This window comes from Diceros bicornis, chromosome 5 (genome assembly GCF_020826845.1).
Source record: "Diceros bicornis minor isolate mBicDic1 chromosome 5, mDicBic1.mat.cur, whole genome shotgun sequence".
NCBI lineage: Eukaryota > Metazoa > Chordata > Mammalia > Perissodactyla > Rhinocerotidae > Diceros > Diceros bicornis.
Genome location: NC_080744.1, coordinates 66,456,275 through 66,471,661, shown reverse-complemented (window position 1 = coordinate 66,471,661; position 15,387 = coordinate 66,456,275). Strand labels below are relative to the sequence as shown.

General features: G+C 37.4%; 1 protein-coding gene across 4 annotated transcripts in view; it reads right to left on the bottom strand.

The window, feature by feature from the left end:
• The window catches only part of NEO1 (neogenin 1), a 226,811-nt gene that overhangs the window by 42,587 nt on the left and 168,837 nt on the right, over positions 1-15,387 (bottom strand). For all 4 annotated transcript variants that reach the window (XM_058542026.1, XM_058542028.1, XM_058542027.1 and 1 more), the window contains exons 9-12: positions 8,366-8,520; positions 3,994-4,142; positions 3,480-3,618; positions 470-519 (exon numbers count right to left, since the gene is read on the bottom strand). In XM_058542026.1, the coding sequence (XP_058398009.1) occupies positions 470-519; positions 3,480-3,618; positions 3,994-4,142; positions 8,366-8,520 (493 nt within the window). The remainder of the gene's footprint in view (positions 1-469; positions 520-3,479; positions 3,619-3,993; positions 4,143-8,365; positions 8,521-15,387) is intronic.

The window sequence follows — 15,387 nt, the reverse complement described above, 5'->3', positions numbered from 1 at the left end:
ATAAAGGCAGCAAGGTGCTCAGCCAGAGTTTTACTAAGTTATTTAATAATCACTTAAAAATACTTTTTAATTTTAAAGCCATCTGACAGATGTCTGCCTCTGATTCACAATGGGCTCATCTCACAGTACTAAGTTATGATACTATGGTATCATGAACAACTTACTTCTTTCCACCTCGTTACTAAGGCTCTGGACTGTTAAGATCTAGAATGTCATGATTTACATACTAATGGCAATATATTTGCAGAAAGGCTAAAGTAATTTTGGCATCAGAGAAAGGCAGTAAAGTTAAACAGAATAAACTAGAGTTGATTTCTAAGCCCAGCTTTACTGGCAAGTGTAATATCCATGTCACCTTATTTCTCTGCTTGATTATGATTGTTTTGATACAGAATCTCCCTCTCTGTAAGCCCTTCTGAGACTTAAGAGTATACCAGTAAAAATGAACAACAATAAGATAAAGTTTTACCTTTGAATTTCTTACTTCTAAGGACAGATTCTGAGGAGCAGCACTGGGAACTAGATAGGAAAAAGAAAAAAAAACCTTTCAATCACCCACATATCACCCATCACGTGACTGTCCTTGGCCAGACTTTACCCAAACGTACATCTCAAACACTGATCATGCAACATGAAGGTCTAAACCCAGCTTCCAGTGCCCTCATGTTGATAGCAGTATGTGGATAAGGTATGGCTGTGTTTGATTCATTAAAAAAAAAATGAGACACATTCATACATATGCACCCATACCCAAGTTAGGTTGTACTCTGAACTATTCTAGACCCCAGATACATTCTGAACCTTCAATGTACTCTTCTGAACATTCTTGGTGATAGCATATCTCTATTGTGGGGAAGAGCCACAAATTTTCTGGAAACAAGTCTAATGAATATGGCAAGTGAATGAACTAGGTAATGTCATTATGAGTTCAAAATGTGATGTACATAAATCAGGGAGCTAGGCTTTCCTGTGGGGTTCCTAAACTGTTTTTCAAGGCAGTTCTCATGTAGAGCAAAGAGATATTTAAGCAATGACAGCTTCAGTAAAGTGACCATCTGGCTTCCCAGGCCAACTATACAGTGGAACGCTCATTTAAGATGTGTGAAGTTTGGGACTGTTGGTTAAATAAATAGCTGTATAACTTTATTTTCTCACATACTAGACAGGCGTGTCTCAAACTTTATGGTCCACATGCCCTCCAGCATCCCCCTTTATAGTAACTACAGCAAGCAAAGAAAATTTAAGTAAACCTGATTAGTTTTTTCTCTACTCACAAAATGCTGACTTTAGCTCTCCTCTCCTAATCCATCTAGGGAAACTTCTCTCTCCCGTTTTCTGACATTTGATGACCAGGTGTATAACTAAGTGCCCACTGTGCTATAGGTTTCTGGAGGACAGAGACTATTTCTTGCTCAAAGTTGTATCTGGTGCCAACAAAGCGCATCAGGCCTCGATCCAGAGATCCAGGCACAGAGGGTCTGGAGTACGACTTAGGTACATGTGTTTTGAAAAATGTCCATGAACGGTTCCAATTATCTCTCTCTTATCTCTCTGTTAAGAACCTCTGACTTAGTTGCAGGGGCACCCAACACAGTTGTTTCTGTCTTCATCATCATAGCTAAGATTTGCTGCACGCTCCTACACGGCAGGTACTTAATCCTTACAACAATCACACCAAAGGATTTTCTATTATAATTATTATTCCCATTTTATAGATGAGAAAACTATAGATGAGGTTCAGGGCATTTAACAGGCCCAAGATGTTTGTTTCACCTGGCATAGGAACCAAGATGTCTTACTCCAAAGTGCTCCCTTAACCACAATGCGAAAACACATTCAGGTCTCTTGACAGGCGCTGGAGTCAGCATCCTGACCCACTTAGTGCAGTTAAAACTGGCTCAGGTGTAGACTTAAAAGCCTACATTAAACATTTTTTCCCTCAACTTTTCTCAAAACTCTTGACCAAGTGGCTTATGTAGTTAGCTAACCAAACTATAGTTTATATTTATTTCTCCCATTTCTCCTGAAAAATGTCAAGCACACAGAAAAGAGTGGCAAGAATAAAACAATGAACACCATATATTCTCTTCCTGGATCCACCAATTGTTAATATTCTGTCACATCTGCTTTACTTTTCTCACTATGTTTATACACATTATCCATCTACACATTGTTTCTGAATCATTTCAGAGAGAGGTGCGGTCATCATGATACTCCACTCCTAAATACTACAGTAGGTATTTCCTAAGAACAAGGACATTCTTCAACAGAACTATAATACAATGATCACATTCAGAAAATTTAATCTTAACACAAAAATAGTATCTAATATACCTAATAACATAGCTAATATTTAATATTGCCTAATAATATCTCTATCTAACATTAAGTAATTGTACCAATACATAGTGTCCTTTATAGCTGTTTTTACTCCCAGATCCAGGAACCGGTCAAAGATCACACATGTTTTATTTCACGTGTCTTTACTTTTCTTTAATCTAGATTCTAGAACAATTCCTCAACCTCCTTTTTTTTCCTTTCATAAGGCTAATATTTTTTAAGAATTCAGGCCACTTTATTTTTTTTTTTTGCAGAACTTCCCTCAATTTTATGTCTAGTTGTTTCATCATGATCAGTTTCAAGTTAAACATTTTTGGCGGGGCTACAACACAGATGAAATAGGTGAAGTTATGTCTTTCTCAATGCCCCTCACATCAGGAGGCACAGGATGTCAGTCTGCTCTCTTCTTGGTTTGACCATTATTATGTTTGACCATTGACTTAAAGGAGTCAAACTATAGCTTCTAAAGCATGCATGTTTTTATACAAGGGCCATATACATATACACACATTTTTTTTAAATGATGTTTTTGTAATAAATTGGATTTAGCTCAGTTTCATGACACAATACATATACTTACTAAGTGGAATGAACTCTTATGTTCTGTTCTATTTTAAAAATATTTTTTAAAAGATGCTGGTCTTGACCTACTCCAGGTCATGGGTATGTGCGTATAACTTGGCTTAGAAATTCAGTCACAGGAGAGAAATGAAACTGTCACAAATGACTGGGAATTAAAAAGATCTATTTGGCACGCAAACATGATTGCTCAGTAAAGCAAGGCTAGCCTTCCAACAGCCCTGGAATGGTCTGTGTTATGAACAAGCAAAAATATTTACTTATACAAAAGCCCCTACTAAAGACGAAAACACTGAGAAGCTATTCAGTACCAGGCACTACATGTTCTATGCTCTCTCATTAAGTCTTTACAGCAACCCAATGAAGTTGGTGTTATCTACATTTTACATGTACAGAAACATGCTCGGACATGTTAAGTGACTTGACCAAAGTCACACTACCAGAAAGGGGTAGAACTGAGATTTGAACTGAATCTTCTTGACATCAAAGCCCACAATCTTACTACTACGCCACAAGGGCCCACAAGCATGATATTTGGCTCCAGAGGAAGAAAGACTCACCATCTGACAATGTTCGAACAGCAACATCTTGTGTGGAGACTCCAGGACCATGTTTATTGTAGGCCACCACTCGGAAACTATACTCTGTATATTTTTTCAACCCATTAATGGTGTGGGAGTGACTTGAAACATCAACATCCTTGAATAAAATAAAACAATTTATATACACAACAAAAAGCCAAAAGAAATGCTGCAAAAAAAAAGAATTAACTATACAAATTCTATATTTAACACAATGCAGATTTTTATCCCTTTTATAGAATATTTAACCGTCAAAGCAGATTAATCATCAACACTGGCAATTTACTGAGAAATATTGCTTGATGTTTAGTGACCCACGCTGGTAGAAACTACAGAATAAATCTGGGTACAAAGAAATGGAATCTGTCAACTTTTCATTTCCTATACATCTTTTTTTTTTTCCTCAGACTTCAAGACAAGTATTGAGTTTTGTAAATATATTTCAACTCTACTATTCCAATCAATGGATTGAAAAAATGGCTTCATCTTATACCTGTTCTTTATCAGTCCCTTTTTCCATGTAGTACAATTTGTAATTCTGAATTTCCCCATTGCCAGACAATGGTGTTTCCCAGGTGACAGTGATGGAAGTAGGTGAAGTTGCATATGCTCGGATGTTAGGTGCCGGGCCGGGGAGCTGAACTACAACGAAAATTTCAAACAGCAAGATATAAATGAAATTTACTGTACTCTTCAATAACTATTCTCAGCAATAATGTCACATTGGCCACGTTTTAAAAACAATAAAAACTAAGAAAACAATGGACTTAATTGAAGGGGTTTTAGGGTAATATATAATTAAATGCGTTTCCCTTTTTATGACTCAACACCAAAAATTATCTGTGAAGTATCTCAAATTTATTCAAAGAAAAAAAATGAACACTGCAGAATTCTTCCTATGGTTTACAAAATCCTAGTTTTGCAGTGGAATTGCAACACATAATAGCAACCATCACAAAAAGAAAGCCTTCTTTCACTCGGTACTGGGGATACAGTGATGAAGAGTCCCTGCCTACAAAGAACTCCCAGTCTAGTGGGAAGTCAGACATAAAAATAGTTACAAATAACGTCATAAGTGCTAAAAGAGTTGGGTAATGCTTGTAAAGAAAACAGGAAGAAGAGAGTACACAATTCTGCTTTGGGAGGGGGTGCATAGGAAAGGGAAGGATTACTGAAGACTTCTGGGGAGTAAGAAGAATGAATAGTTTCTTAGCTACCAAGAGGAAAATTATTCCAGTGAATGGGGAGGATATGTGAGAAGATAGTGTTATGTGGTTCAGGTTGAAACAGAGAATGGATGTGGGAGAGAGAACGCTGAAAAGGATGACAAGAGCCAGAGAATGAAGAACCTCTAACGCCCTTCTATGGAGTTTGGATTATCTCTTGTAGGTGTTAGGTAATCGCTGAAAAATTATGAGCAGGGACATGACATGACATGACATGATCATATCTGTGTTTAGAAAGGACGTGTGAACACATGCATGGAAGAAAAACAGTAAGGGAACAAGACTAAATAAAAGAATAATAATTTTAAGAATAGCTACCATTTATTGAATGCTTATAGTCAGTCCAGCATTAAGTGCTTTACACGTGTTTAAATTACATCTTATTTAATCTTTGCACTAACCCAAATGAGACGAATACTATTATTCTCCCTATTTATAGATGAGGATAAGAGGTTTAGAGATGGGGAAGTTAGTGAGTGTGGGGCCAGAAGTTGAGCACTTTCTGATTCTAAAATGTGGACTCAAGAAGACCAGTTAGGAGATCACTACAACACTGTCCATAGGACCTAAGTGACTGGAAGATTCAATGATTCGTTGACTGATTGTCTAGCTCTAACTCCTACAATGGCTCATATACCTTTCTACCATATTTTTTTGTCTAATTGACAGGTTCCAGTCCCAATTTATACACAAATCCTAGGTAGCTGCCTATGCCTACACTTTGGTGGACTCTCTATATTTGAAAACAATTTCTCTGGTGCTAGTGTTTCTGTAGCAGATATCCATTAGATTTAAGGAAAGGGGAAAAAACTAACAAAATGTAAAATAAACTGGCTTTCTTAAATAACAGCAGCACAGCTTAAGATTAGTTTTGTGGGCCGGCCCGGTGGCACAAGCTGTTAAGTGCGCGCACTCCGCTGTGGCGGCCCGGGGTTCGCAGGTTCGGATCCCAGGCGCACACCGATGCACTGCTTGTTAAGCCATGCTGTGGCAGCGTCCCATATAAAGTAGAGGAAGGTGGCCATGGATGTTAGCTCAGGGCCAATCTTCCTCAAGAAAACAGGGGAGGATTGGCATCAGATGTTAGCTTAGGGCTACGCCTCCCCACAAAAAAAAAAAAAAAAAAAAGATTACTTTTGCTACCAAAGTAGAGAAACCTGAATATGGTTATTCTGACAGTTGTTTGCTTTATTTAGTCATGAATCGTGTTATTCACTTAATGTTAGGAGCATATTTTGTGCAGCCTGACAGGTGGGATTTGTCACACTGCTGCTGCTATGGAAAACTTTCCTCTAACTTATCAAAGGAGAAGGAAAACAAAACAGTCCCTAAATTCCCTTGATATCACTTTCAAAATACTCATTGGCTAAACGTAGGCAAATGTGATCCTAAAAAAGGCGCTAATAAATTCTTTCATTTCAGCTGTACAGTGGCATAATAAATAGAAAACATTTTAAGTTGGTTTGTGAAGCTAAATATGTAAAACATTTTCCAAGGGCCGACTCCAACACTTACACCTCCCCCACACGGGCTGAATATCTGCAGATAAAGTGCAAATCTCTCTCCACTATCTGCTTCCCTTCTGCCAAAACACATTATAGTCACTCTCCATCTCTAAAACACCCTCATCAGAACCTGCTGCCCTTTCCACCTATATTATTACTTAGCTACTTTCTTATAATCAGACTCCTTGAACAAATGATTGTGCTGTTCATTTCCCTTATGATGACAGCTCATCACTCTACTGTCTATTTACTTATCTGTCTCTGGTACCAGACCGAAAGCTCCCTGTGGACAGAAGTCAAGTCTTATTCATCTTTACAGCCTGACTGCCTAGCACAGTGACAGGCACATGGTAGGCACTCAACGAATCTACTGTCCCTACACATCTTTTCTTTTATCCCTAAATGGACAATGGTTCTTCTGGCCCAGTGGTTCTCAACAGTTTGACTCATAAGTTCTGAAATGATAGTGAAAGCCACAGGCTCTTTCCCAAGAAAACTGTGAATACGTACAGATGCACAAATATTTTCATGTATTTTTAGAAGGTTCATAGCCCCAGGATGGAACCCCTACACTGAATCAAATCCAGTGGTCTTTTCTTTTATTTTTGTCATGACTCACCTTGCATGTGCACTGTTTGATCCTATTTTGGGGATTTGGGTCATGCAGTTTCCTTGCCCAAGAATGCCTGCTCTAAGTCAAATGCTTCAAGGCGAACCTCAAGTCTCATCTTTTCTCAGAACCTGCCTTGATTTACCTAGTTTTCACAGTAATTGTTCCTTTTCTATATCCCAGTATCTCTCATGAATGATGCCTGTACATGAAAGCTAATGGAGGAAAGTTGAGCTTGAAATCTAACAGATTGTTCCTGCTCTTATCTGAACACAGCAATCGTGAAATTCAACATCCTTTCCCTGTAATGAGAACACATTCTTTCCTTAAATCAACCCCCTGATTCTCTGATGACCCTCTTGTTCTTGTCTGGGTTTGATTCCTGACTTTAAGCTCCATCACTGAAATGATAATGACCTCCTATCTTGACTGCTCATTCTTTAAGGGGAGAATTCCTATCTTGCGCATCCCCTGCATCTCTAACACATTGTGCAGTGCCTGGTACACACTCAATAAATGTTTGGTGCATCAGTGATCTGCTACAGCATTAGAAAGTGAAGTTCCATAACCTTCTTGACTTTACTTATTCCACCCATCAGGTAAAGTCCTTGAATGAGCTCCCTAGTTGCACTGGTAAATTCATTTAATCTGTTTTGTTCCCTGGTCAGCAGCTTCCACGAATGTACCTCACATGCTCCTCGCTGAAGTAAAATCTTTGTTATTGAAAGTTTGTTAACAGAGAAAAACTAGTGCAGTTAATAGTGAAAGAAAACTGGAGAAGGCAGCAAGGAAAAACAGGGGCTGTGTTAAAAGAAGGTACAAGTGTAGAAGAAAGCCTCATGGGAAAAGCATTAATGATTTGATTGCTTCCTGTAATTTCAGGCCTATATTTTACAAACAAAACTTAAGACATACAAGGCATTTATAAAATAAATCAACCTGACACTCATTTCAACTGCAGAAAATCTTAAGAAATATAATTGGAAGTAACACTATTTAGCACAAAAGACCACAGGTCCAAAGTAAAGCCTTAAAGAGATTCTGTAGAGTGTGGTAAGTATAAAGTTCAGGGCAATCCAACTGATAACAATTATTAAATACCTACTTCATGTGTAAAGCACTATAACAGACACTGAGGGAAATATAAGAATGACAAAGACTCTGTCTTTGCCATGAAATAAATGAGATACATTCATAATCATAATTTAAGGAAGAAAGTGATAAGGTATCTTTGAGTTATAGAGATACAATATTAAACAGGATCAGAGGAAAGATGCCAGAAGGCATCTGAGCTAGGCCTTAAAGGATCAGTATAATTTGAGTATGTATCAGCAGAATTATACTGTACTACACTATTTGCTACTGTTTGATGTGAATTAACTTCATCTCCCCTAACTAATTCATAAGGTCCTTGAAGGCGAGGAACTGTTACTTCTGCACTCCTAGGTGTGCAAGGATACACATAAGGTAGACCTTCATATAGGCTACCTACAGGTAGGGCTGACAAACAGGTGGGAGACTTACCCTCAGGCTGGGTTTCTACTCGTAGTGGAGCTGAACTCTCTCCGGAGCCATGCTTATTTTGGGCCATAACTCTGAAGACGTACACAGTCGCTGGCATTAGGTTTTGAATGGTTACCTGCATTTCTCCTGGGCGACTGGTATTCTCAACACGTTCCCTTTGGACAAGGAGGGATTTGGAAAGAAACAGCATCAATTAGGAATATTTCAAGAATGTGCAGCTTCATTTTCATTGCAATACTACACCACATCAAAACCTTAACAATTTAAGTCAAATTAACTCTCAAAAAAGGAAACTTCTGGAGGTGGAACAGTGCACAGCAGAATATGGAGATTGGCAAAGAGCAATGTCACACATGTCTGATACCTTGCTGATATCGCTGGTCATAATCACAACTTCGTTTCAGAGAACACACAGACAAGAGTCTGTGCCATTTCAAATGGGGCAGCTGGTCATCAATTTTGTAGGCTTTAGGACTCATTGTGTTTTAAGGGGTGATTCTCAGGGACACAAACAGAAGGTGATTATAAGTATGACCCAATTTTCAGAGAAAATATCAAAGAACGCTGTGTATATTTTGGAGAATAGATCTCAATAAAAAGAAAATTAGAGATCATTTTCAAAATTGGGAACGAAACATTAAAAATTTAAATGAATCCTAAAAGTAACTTAATCTATAAGACAAGCTAATCATGACACTGAATTTTATAATTTATTTCTTAAAACGAATACAGCAGTCCCCCTCAACTGCAGGAGATCCGTTCCAAGACCCCCAGCAGATGCCTGAAACCACAGATAGTACCAAACCCTATATAGACTAGGTTTTTTCGTTCTACACATATACCAATGATAAAGTTTAATTTATAAAAATTAGATACAGTAAGAGATTAGCAACAATATCTAATAATAAAATAGAACAATTATAATATACTGTAATAAAATTTACTGTTGATCTTAGCAATCTCAGCATTTGACTTTTTCTTTCCTTATTAAGTCGAGAACTTTCACCTTTTCACTTAAAGGAAGCACTTTACGGCTTCTTTCCGGCATATCTGAATTAACAGCATCACTACTCTTGCACTTTGGGGCCATTATTAAGTAAAATTACCTGAACACAGGTACTGTGACATGACAGTAAATCTGATAACCAAGATGGCAACTAAGTGATTAACGGGCGGGTAGAGTATACAGCGTGGATCCACTGGCTAACGGAATGATTCACGTCCTGAGTGGGATGGAGTGGGATGGTGCGAGATTTTATCACACTACTCATAACGGTGCACAATTAAAAACTTATGAATTGTTTCTTTCTGGAATCTTCCATTTAATATTTTCAGAACGTGGTTGATCATGGGTAACCGAAACCACAGAAAGCAAAACCGTGGATGAGGGAGGACTACTATACTCTTTTTAAATGATTTTCAAACTGATTTGAAATGTCTGACAAATCTCATCACAAACAGTACAAATGAATCTAGTGGTCTAGCGTTACGAGATGAAAATAAAAAAGCAGTTATCTAGGTTCTTTAAAAAAGGCTCCAGGCTCTATCTCGAGGGTTTGTGTGTCTACACGTGGATCCATAATTATGCTCAATCTACTGTACTTACTGTAATAAAACCCAAGATTATATTACACAAGAGTTTTCAACAAATATTGTGAAGGGATCTACTTGTTTTAGACAAACAGCTGGCCTTGAAGAACTGTCAACCACGTGAGGAAAGATCTGTATCTATCTTGAGACAGTAATAAAAGGGTCCTAAACTACTCTGTGGAAGAAATTATTTGAGTTAAAATTCTTACTTTAAAATATTGATAATTTTCTTTGAAATTATTGATTAAAATTTGTTTAGTTCTACACGACCATACACCAATTTGTCTGATTGTACCAGAACTTCTGCATTTCAGAGATTTAAGTGTTTTTCAATAGTTTCCTATAGTCCTTTAAACTACCTCTTTTAATTAAAAAACGAACAGTACCCATGCCATATTTACAGAGGTTGTTTGTCTATAACCAGGTCCACTGGAAAAGAGCACTATGGTAACAAAAAGTACTACTCAGAGATATGTGAGGTATCTACAGACATTATTTTCTCTTTAGCTAAACACCTCTAAATCACACGATTTAGAAGAAGGATATCAACTGATTTCGTATACTTTGAGGGTTCTGACACTTGGACTGATCACAAATGACCGTTGTCTAAAAGGATGCACGGTATTTTACACTTCACCAAACTAAAAGCTCCAGGAGAGAACAAAGATTAGGTCTGTTTTGCTCACTCTGTAAATAAAAGTTTAAACAAGTTATTTCTGAGAAAGACAGTGGGAGGGGGGCACTATTTTACTTTAAACTGAAGTGAAAGAGTGTCTTATTCATGTTCACAACTACAGAAGCACTTAGCAGAGTGCTTATACACGAACCAGCATCACAAACGTGCTGAATGAATGAAATTTGCCTTCTGATCTCTACCTCTTATATAGTAATGATATGACATATCTTTTGTTCCTTCCTATGTGAAAGGGGAAAAAATGGGAGAAATGAGTGAAGGGAACTAAAAACTTAGAACAAATTTCTACAGAAGCATTACAATAACAAAAAAATCAGTAATAGGTATGATTCTCTAAGATGAAATATACCCAGCACCTGAAGAGGCTTCTAACACTAGATAGGTCTGAGGTCCCAGAACCACGTGTCTGTCTAGAAAGCAAACTTTTGACTTCAGGACAAGATCCAGGGTGAGTTATAAAGAACAATCCTCATAAATGTGTGAGGTTACAGTGGGACTCAGGTTAGAATGTGTTAACCAAGAGTCAAAAGAGAAAGAAAAAGGTACACTTTATATTAAGACAGTGCTGGGCTAGCAGTTAGGAGCTCCAATTCTAGTTCTGGCAACGCTACTACCCTGTTAGGGGACCCTGGGAAAGTCACTAATTCTTTCTGGGCCTCAGATTTTTCCATGTATTAAATAGAAGAGTGAAACCAGGGTGGCAAACTTTTTCTTAAAGGGCCTGATAGTAAATATTTACAGGCCAAGAGGCAAAATGGAAAATATTATGTAGTTACCTATATAACCTATTAAAATGTAACCATTCGAAAATGTAAAAACTACTCTTAGCTCCTGGGCCATAAAAATAACGTCTGATTTATCCCAGGGTTCATAGTTTGCCAACTCCTGGATTAGACTAACAGATACCCAAGACTGTGTCCATCTCTAAAATGTTATTAATTTCTGGAATAATTTACTCTGTACTCTCTATTTAGTGACTAATATCAGAAAATGACTGCTGTATATATTAAAGGCACTGGAAAAAGAAGGTGAACATTTGGACCCTTTGGAACCTCGGGAACTTGAGGTAGCCAATACAATTACAGCTCATGACCAAGGCACACAGTGCCACCTGGTGGTTGAATTTTCAAACGCAGGAAGAGGAGAACTTGTCAACACAGGCAGTGGCATACATCCTCACACTGAATTCTTACTATAAGTCTGTGAAGAAAATGTATTATTCTCATTTTTTAAATGAGGAAATTTAACCTTACAAAGGTCAAATAAATTTTATTTATAAAACAAGTAACCAAGATCTTGTCTTTTGACTTAGTGTTCTTTCTATACCTTCACTGCTTTTATTCAGAAGTAATGCAGTTACTTGAAGTGAATAAAGAATACTTGTTTTTACAAAAAAATATTACAATCTCCAAGAATCTTCCTTTGAAATATTCCTCAGATTTATTCCGTCCACTCCGAGACACTGCTCCCATCTTCCCTCAGGCCATACCTACCACACACGTAGATTAACATAACTATTTATCTCCCTTACTCCATTTCTTCTCCCCTCTAATCGTGTGTAGTGCTCTCAAAGTACCGCTAATAAAAGCTGTTTAATAAAATCACAGTGCACACTCATTCAGGAGTCTAAAATGGTCCCTTCTTAACTGATTATGTCCAAATTCTTACCAGATTCCAACACTTGGCTCCAAACTTCCACTTCATTATAATCTCTTACTAACTGTACCAAAAACCCAGCTGGGCTAGCTTTCTTACTTTTCCATCCTTCAAACACCAGACAATTAAATGTGATCCTCCTTGCATCTTCTCTTCCTTTATACATACTTGCCTTGTCCTCCTGCCCCTGCCAATTTAACTTTTATAGTTTTCTCAATTCCAACTTCATTTATTAATCATCCCTGCTTATTTCAACCCATGATTCATAAATTAAAAATTTTTAATTTAAGTGATAGATTTTCACTAAAAACAAAAGTATATATAGTTAAAAAAATTTTCAAGTCCCAGTTTTTCTCCCTCCTCAAAACCTGTCCCACTCAGAGACCTAACTGTGGCATGTACTGACCTGTCTCTTACCAGATCTCTCCACGCCAGGCTTTCTCAACCTCAGCACTTTTGAGATTTTGGGCAGGATAATTCTTTTTTGTAGGAGGCTGCCCTGTACATTGTGGGAAGTTTATCAGCATCTCTGGCTTCTACTCACTAGATGCCAATAAGCATCCCCTCCCATCTCAGTTGTGACAACTGAAAATGTCTCCAGACATTGTCAAATGCCTCCTGGGAAATGGGGGGCAAAACTGTCCCTGGTAGAGAATCACTGCTCTAGGCATTTACATATACATCAAAATACACAGATATAAGTCATTTAAAAAAATTCCTGCATCATACTTCATATGGATATATATATGTATATGTATGTATATATATGTATATGTGTGTGTGTATATGTATGTGTGTATATATATATATATATATAAAGTATGCGCCCATTCCTCTATCAAAGGACATTTACATTGTTTCCTTTTTTCATTCTCACAAACAATGCTACAAAAAACATTTTTATATGAGTGCCCTATGCATACGTGTATCTGAATATCTATAGGACAGACCTCTAGAAGTGTAATTGTTGGAAGGAAGGGTATGTGCGTTAAAAAGATAAAAAATTCTACCAAATTACTTTCTCCAAAGGCTATTCTAATTTATACTGCCAGTAAGAGCCTAAAGCGGATTTCTTCCCAGCATTTAACTCGCTTAATACTGGATATTATCAACTTAAAATTTTTGCCAGACTTAGGTAAAAAAATGGTAACTTATTATTTTATATTTCCAAGATTGCTAGCGATGGTGAAAACCTTTTTAAGCTTACTGGGCTTTCCACTAACTTCCCTGAATCATCTACTCACACCGTTTGCCTCTTGGGATATCTGTCTTTTACTTATGATTTGTAAGAGCTCTTTATGTAGACTGAATACCAATACCAATGATCTTTTATAAACGCTACAAATTTTTTCCCAGCTTATCACTTGATAGTTCGATTTTGTTTATAATGTTTTATCACATGGAATTTACCCTGCTATATAATAAACTTTGTCAATCTTTCCTGTTATGGCTTCTGGATTTTATGTCTTCCCTTAAAAGGTCTTTCACACTCAAATGATAAAAATAGTTTCTATATTTTCTTCTAATACATTTATAAGTCTTAAAAATAGCTCTTGATCCATTTACAATTTGTTGTTATACATGATATAAGACAGAGATATAACTTTTAGTCTTTCCACCAAATGGAGTCAATTATCTCAACATGATTTCTTGAATAATAATTATTTCTCCACTGATTGAAATTTATCTATTCATTTAACAAATACTTGTTTAAATGCTACTATATGCCAGGCTCTGTTCCAGGTGCTAATACTCTACTGAACAAGATAGACACAACAAATATGTTAATAAAAAGAGAAAATTTCAGAGTGTTAAGTGTTCCAGAAAAAAAAGGCAAAAAACAAACCAGGGCGATGTGAGAGTAGTGGTGTTCTGGTCAACGTTCAACAATTGACTTTGGTTTGCAGTACTTGTAGATACTCCCATACCATGCCCAATTTCGAGCCACTAAGTCATATCATCAGGCTTGAAAGTTTCCTGAAAATTTAACAATTGGCTTGGGAACAAGCTGGCTCCAGTACACCACTGTGTGACAGTGACTGAGGGGGCTAAGCTGGGTGGGTATTCATGGAAGGCCTGAGGAGGTGTAACCTGAGTAGGACAGACTAGAGCCAGACACAGTTATTTGTGAGGGAAATGCATTTCTGGTAGAAGGAACAACAACGGCGAAGGCCCTTGTTCCATGGGCAAAGGTCCATGGAAATAAGCTGGCTCGTGAGGAATCACTAAACACTTTTTCTTCCTTCTGTGAAATTTGCAATGAGATTTGAAAGTCTGTTGGAGACGTTTTAACAAAGACATTACTGGTTTGGCAGTAATGTCTCACCTTTTTGTGTCTAGAACTACGTTTCCTTATCTTTGTAATTCCCAAAACATCCAGTACAGTGTTCAGATAAACATTACCCTATGAGTAGCTCCATCTATCTGGCTCAAATTATGTCACTCAGACTTCTCAGAGTGTTAAATCAAGGGGTCTTGACTTGATTAGAGTTCCTTTACTTGCTGAACTTGCCGGTATGGTATTAAATACAATATATATCAAATGTAAGCACCCTAGTAGAAATTCAAGCCTTATTTCACGTGTTAGGGCCCTAACCAAAACAGATGCGTTAGCTTTCTTATTTTGGTATGAAGTAGCAGCACAATGAAGGAATCTACTCAGCACTGTTAAGGATACATAGTCAGCACGTAGCATGGTTCCTCCCAAAGAGGTTATAATCTGGTTGGGAAAATAACACAAATATACATAACAAAAGTGTAACAACTTGTGGCAGCATACAATCATGCGTTATCATAATCAAGTGCCAATATTAGGGGAACAAACACGTATATAAGAGAAATGCTATATGTGCTGAAAAAGGTGGAGAAAGATTCATGAGGGCTTCATGGGGCTTAATCTGGGCCAAGAAGGATTAACTGAATTTTGCTTTAGTTGAGAAAGGGGAAGTGACTGAAGAGAATAGACTGAGAAAAAGGCTGCACAGTGGTGGGAATTAGGCTGGTATCATTAGAAAGTGAGTTAAACTGGGGGGGAAGGAAAATAAGGTTGGACAGATAAAACAAAACTAGACTATGGATAAAG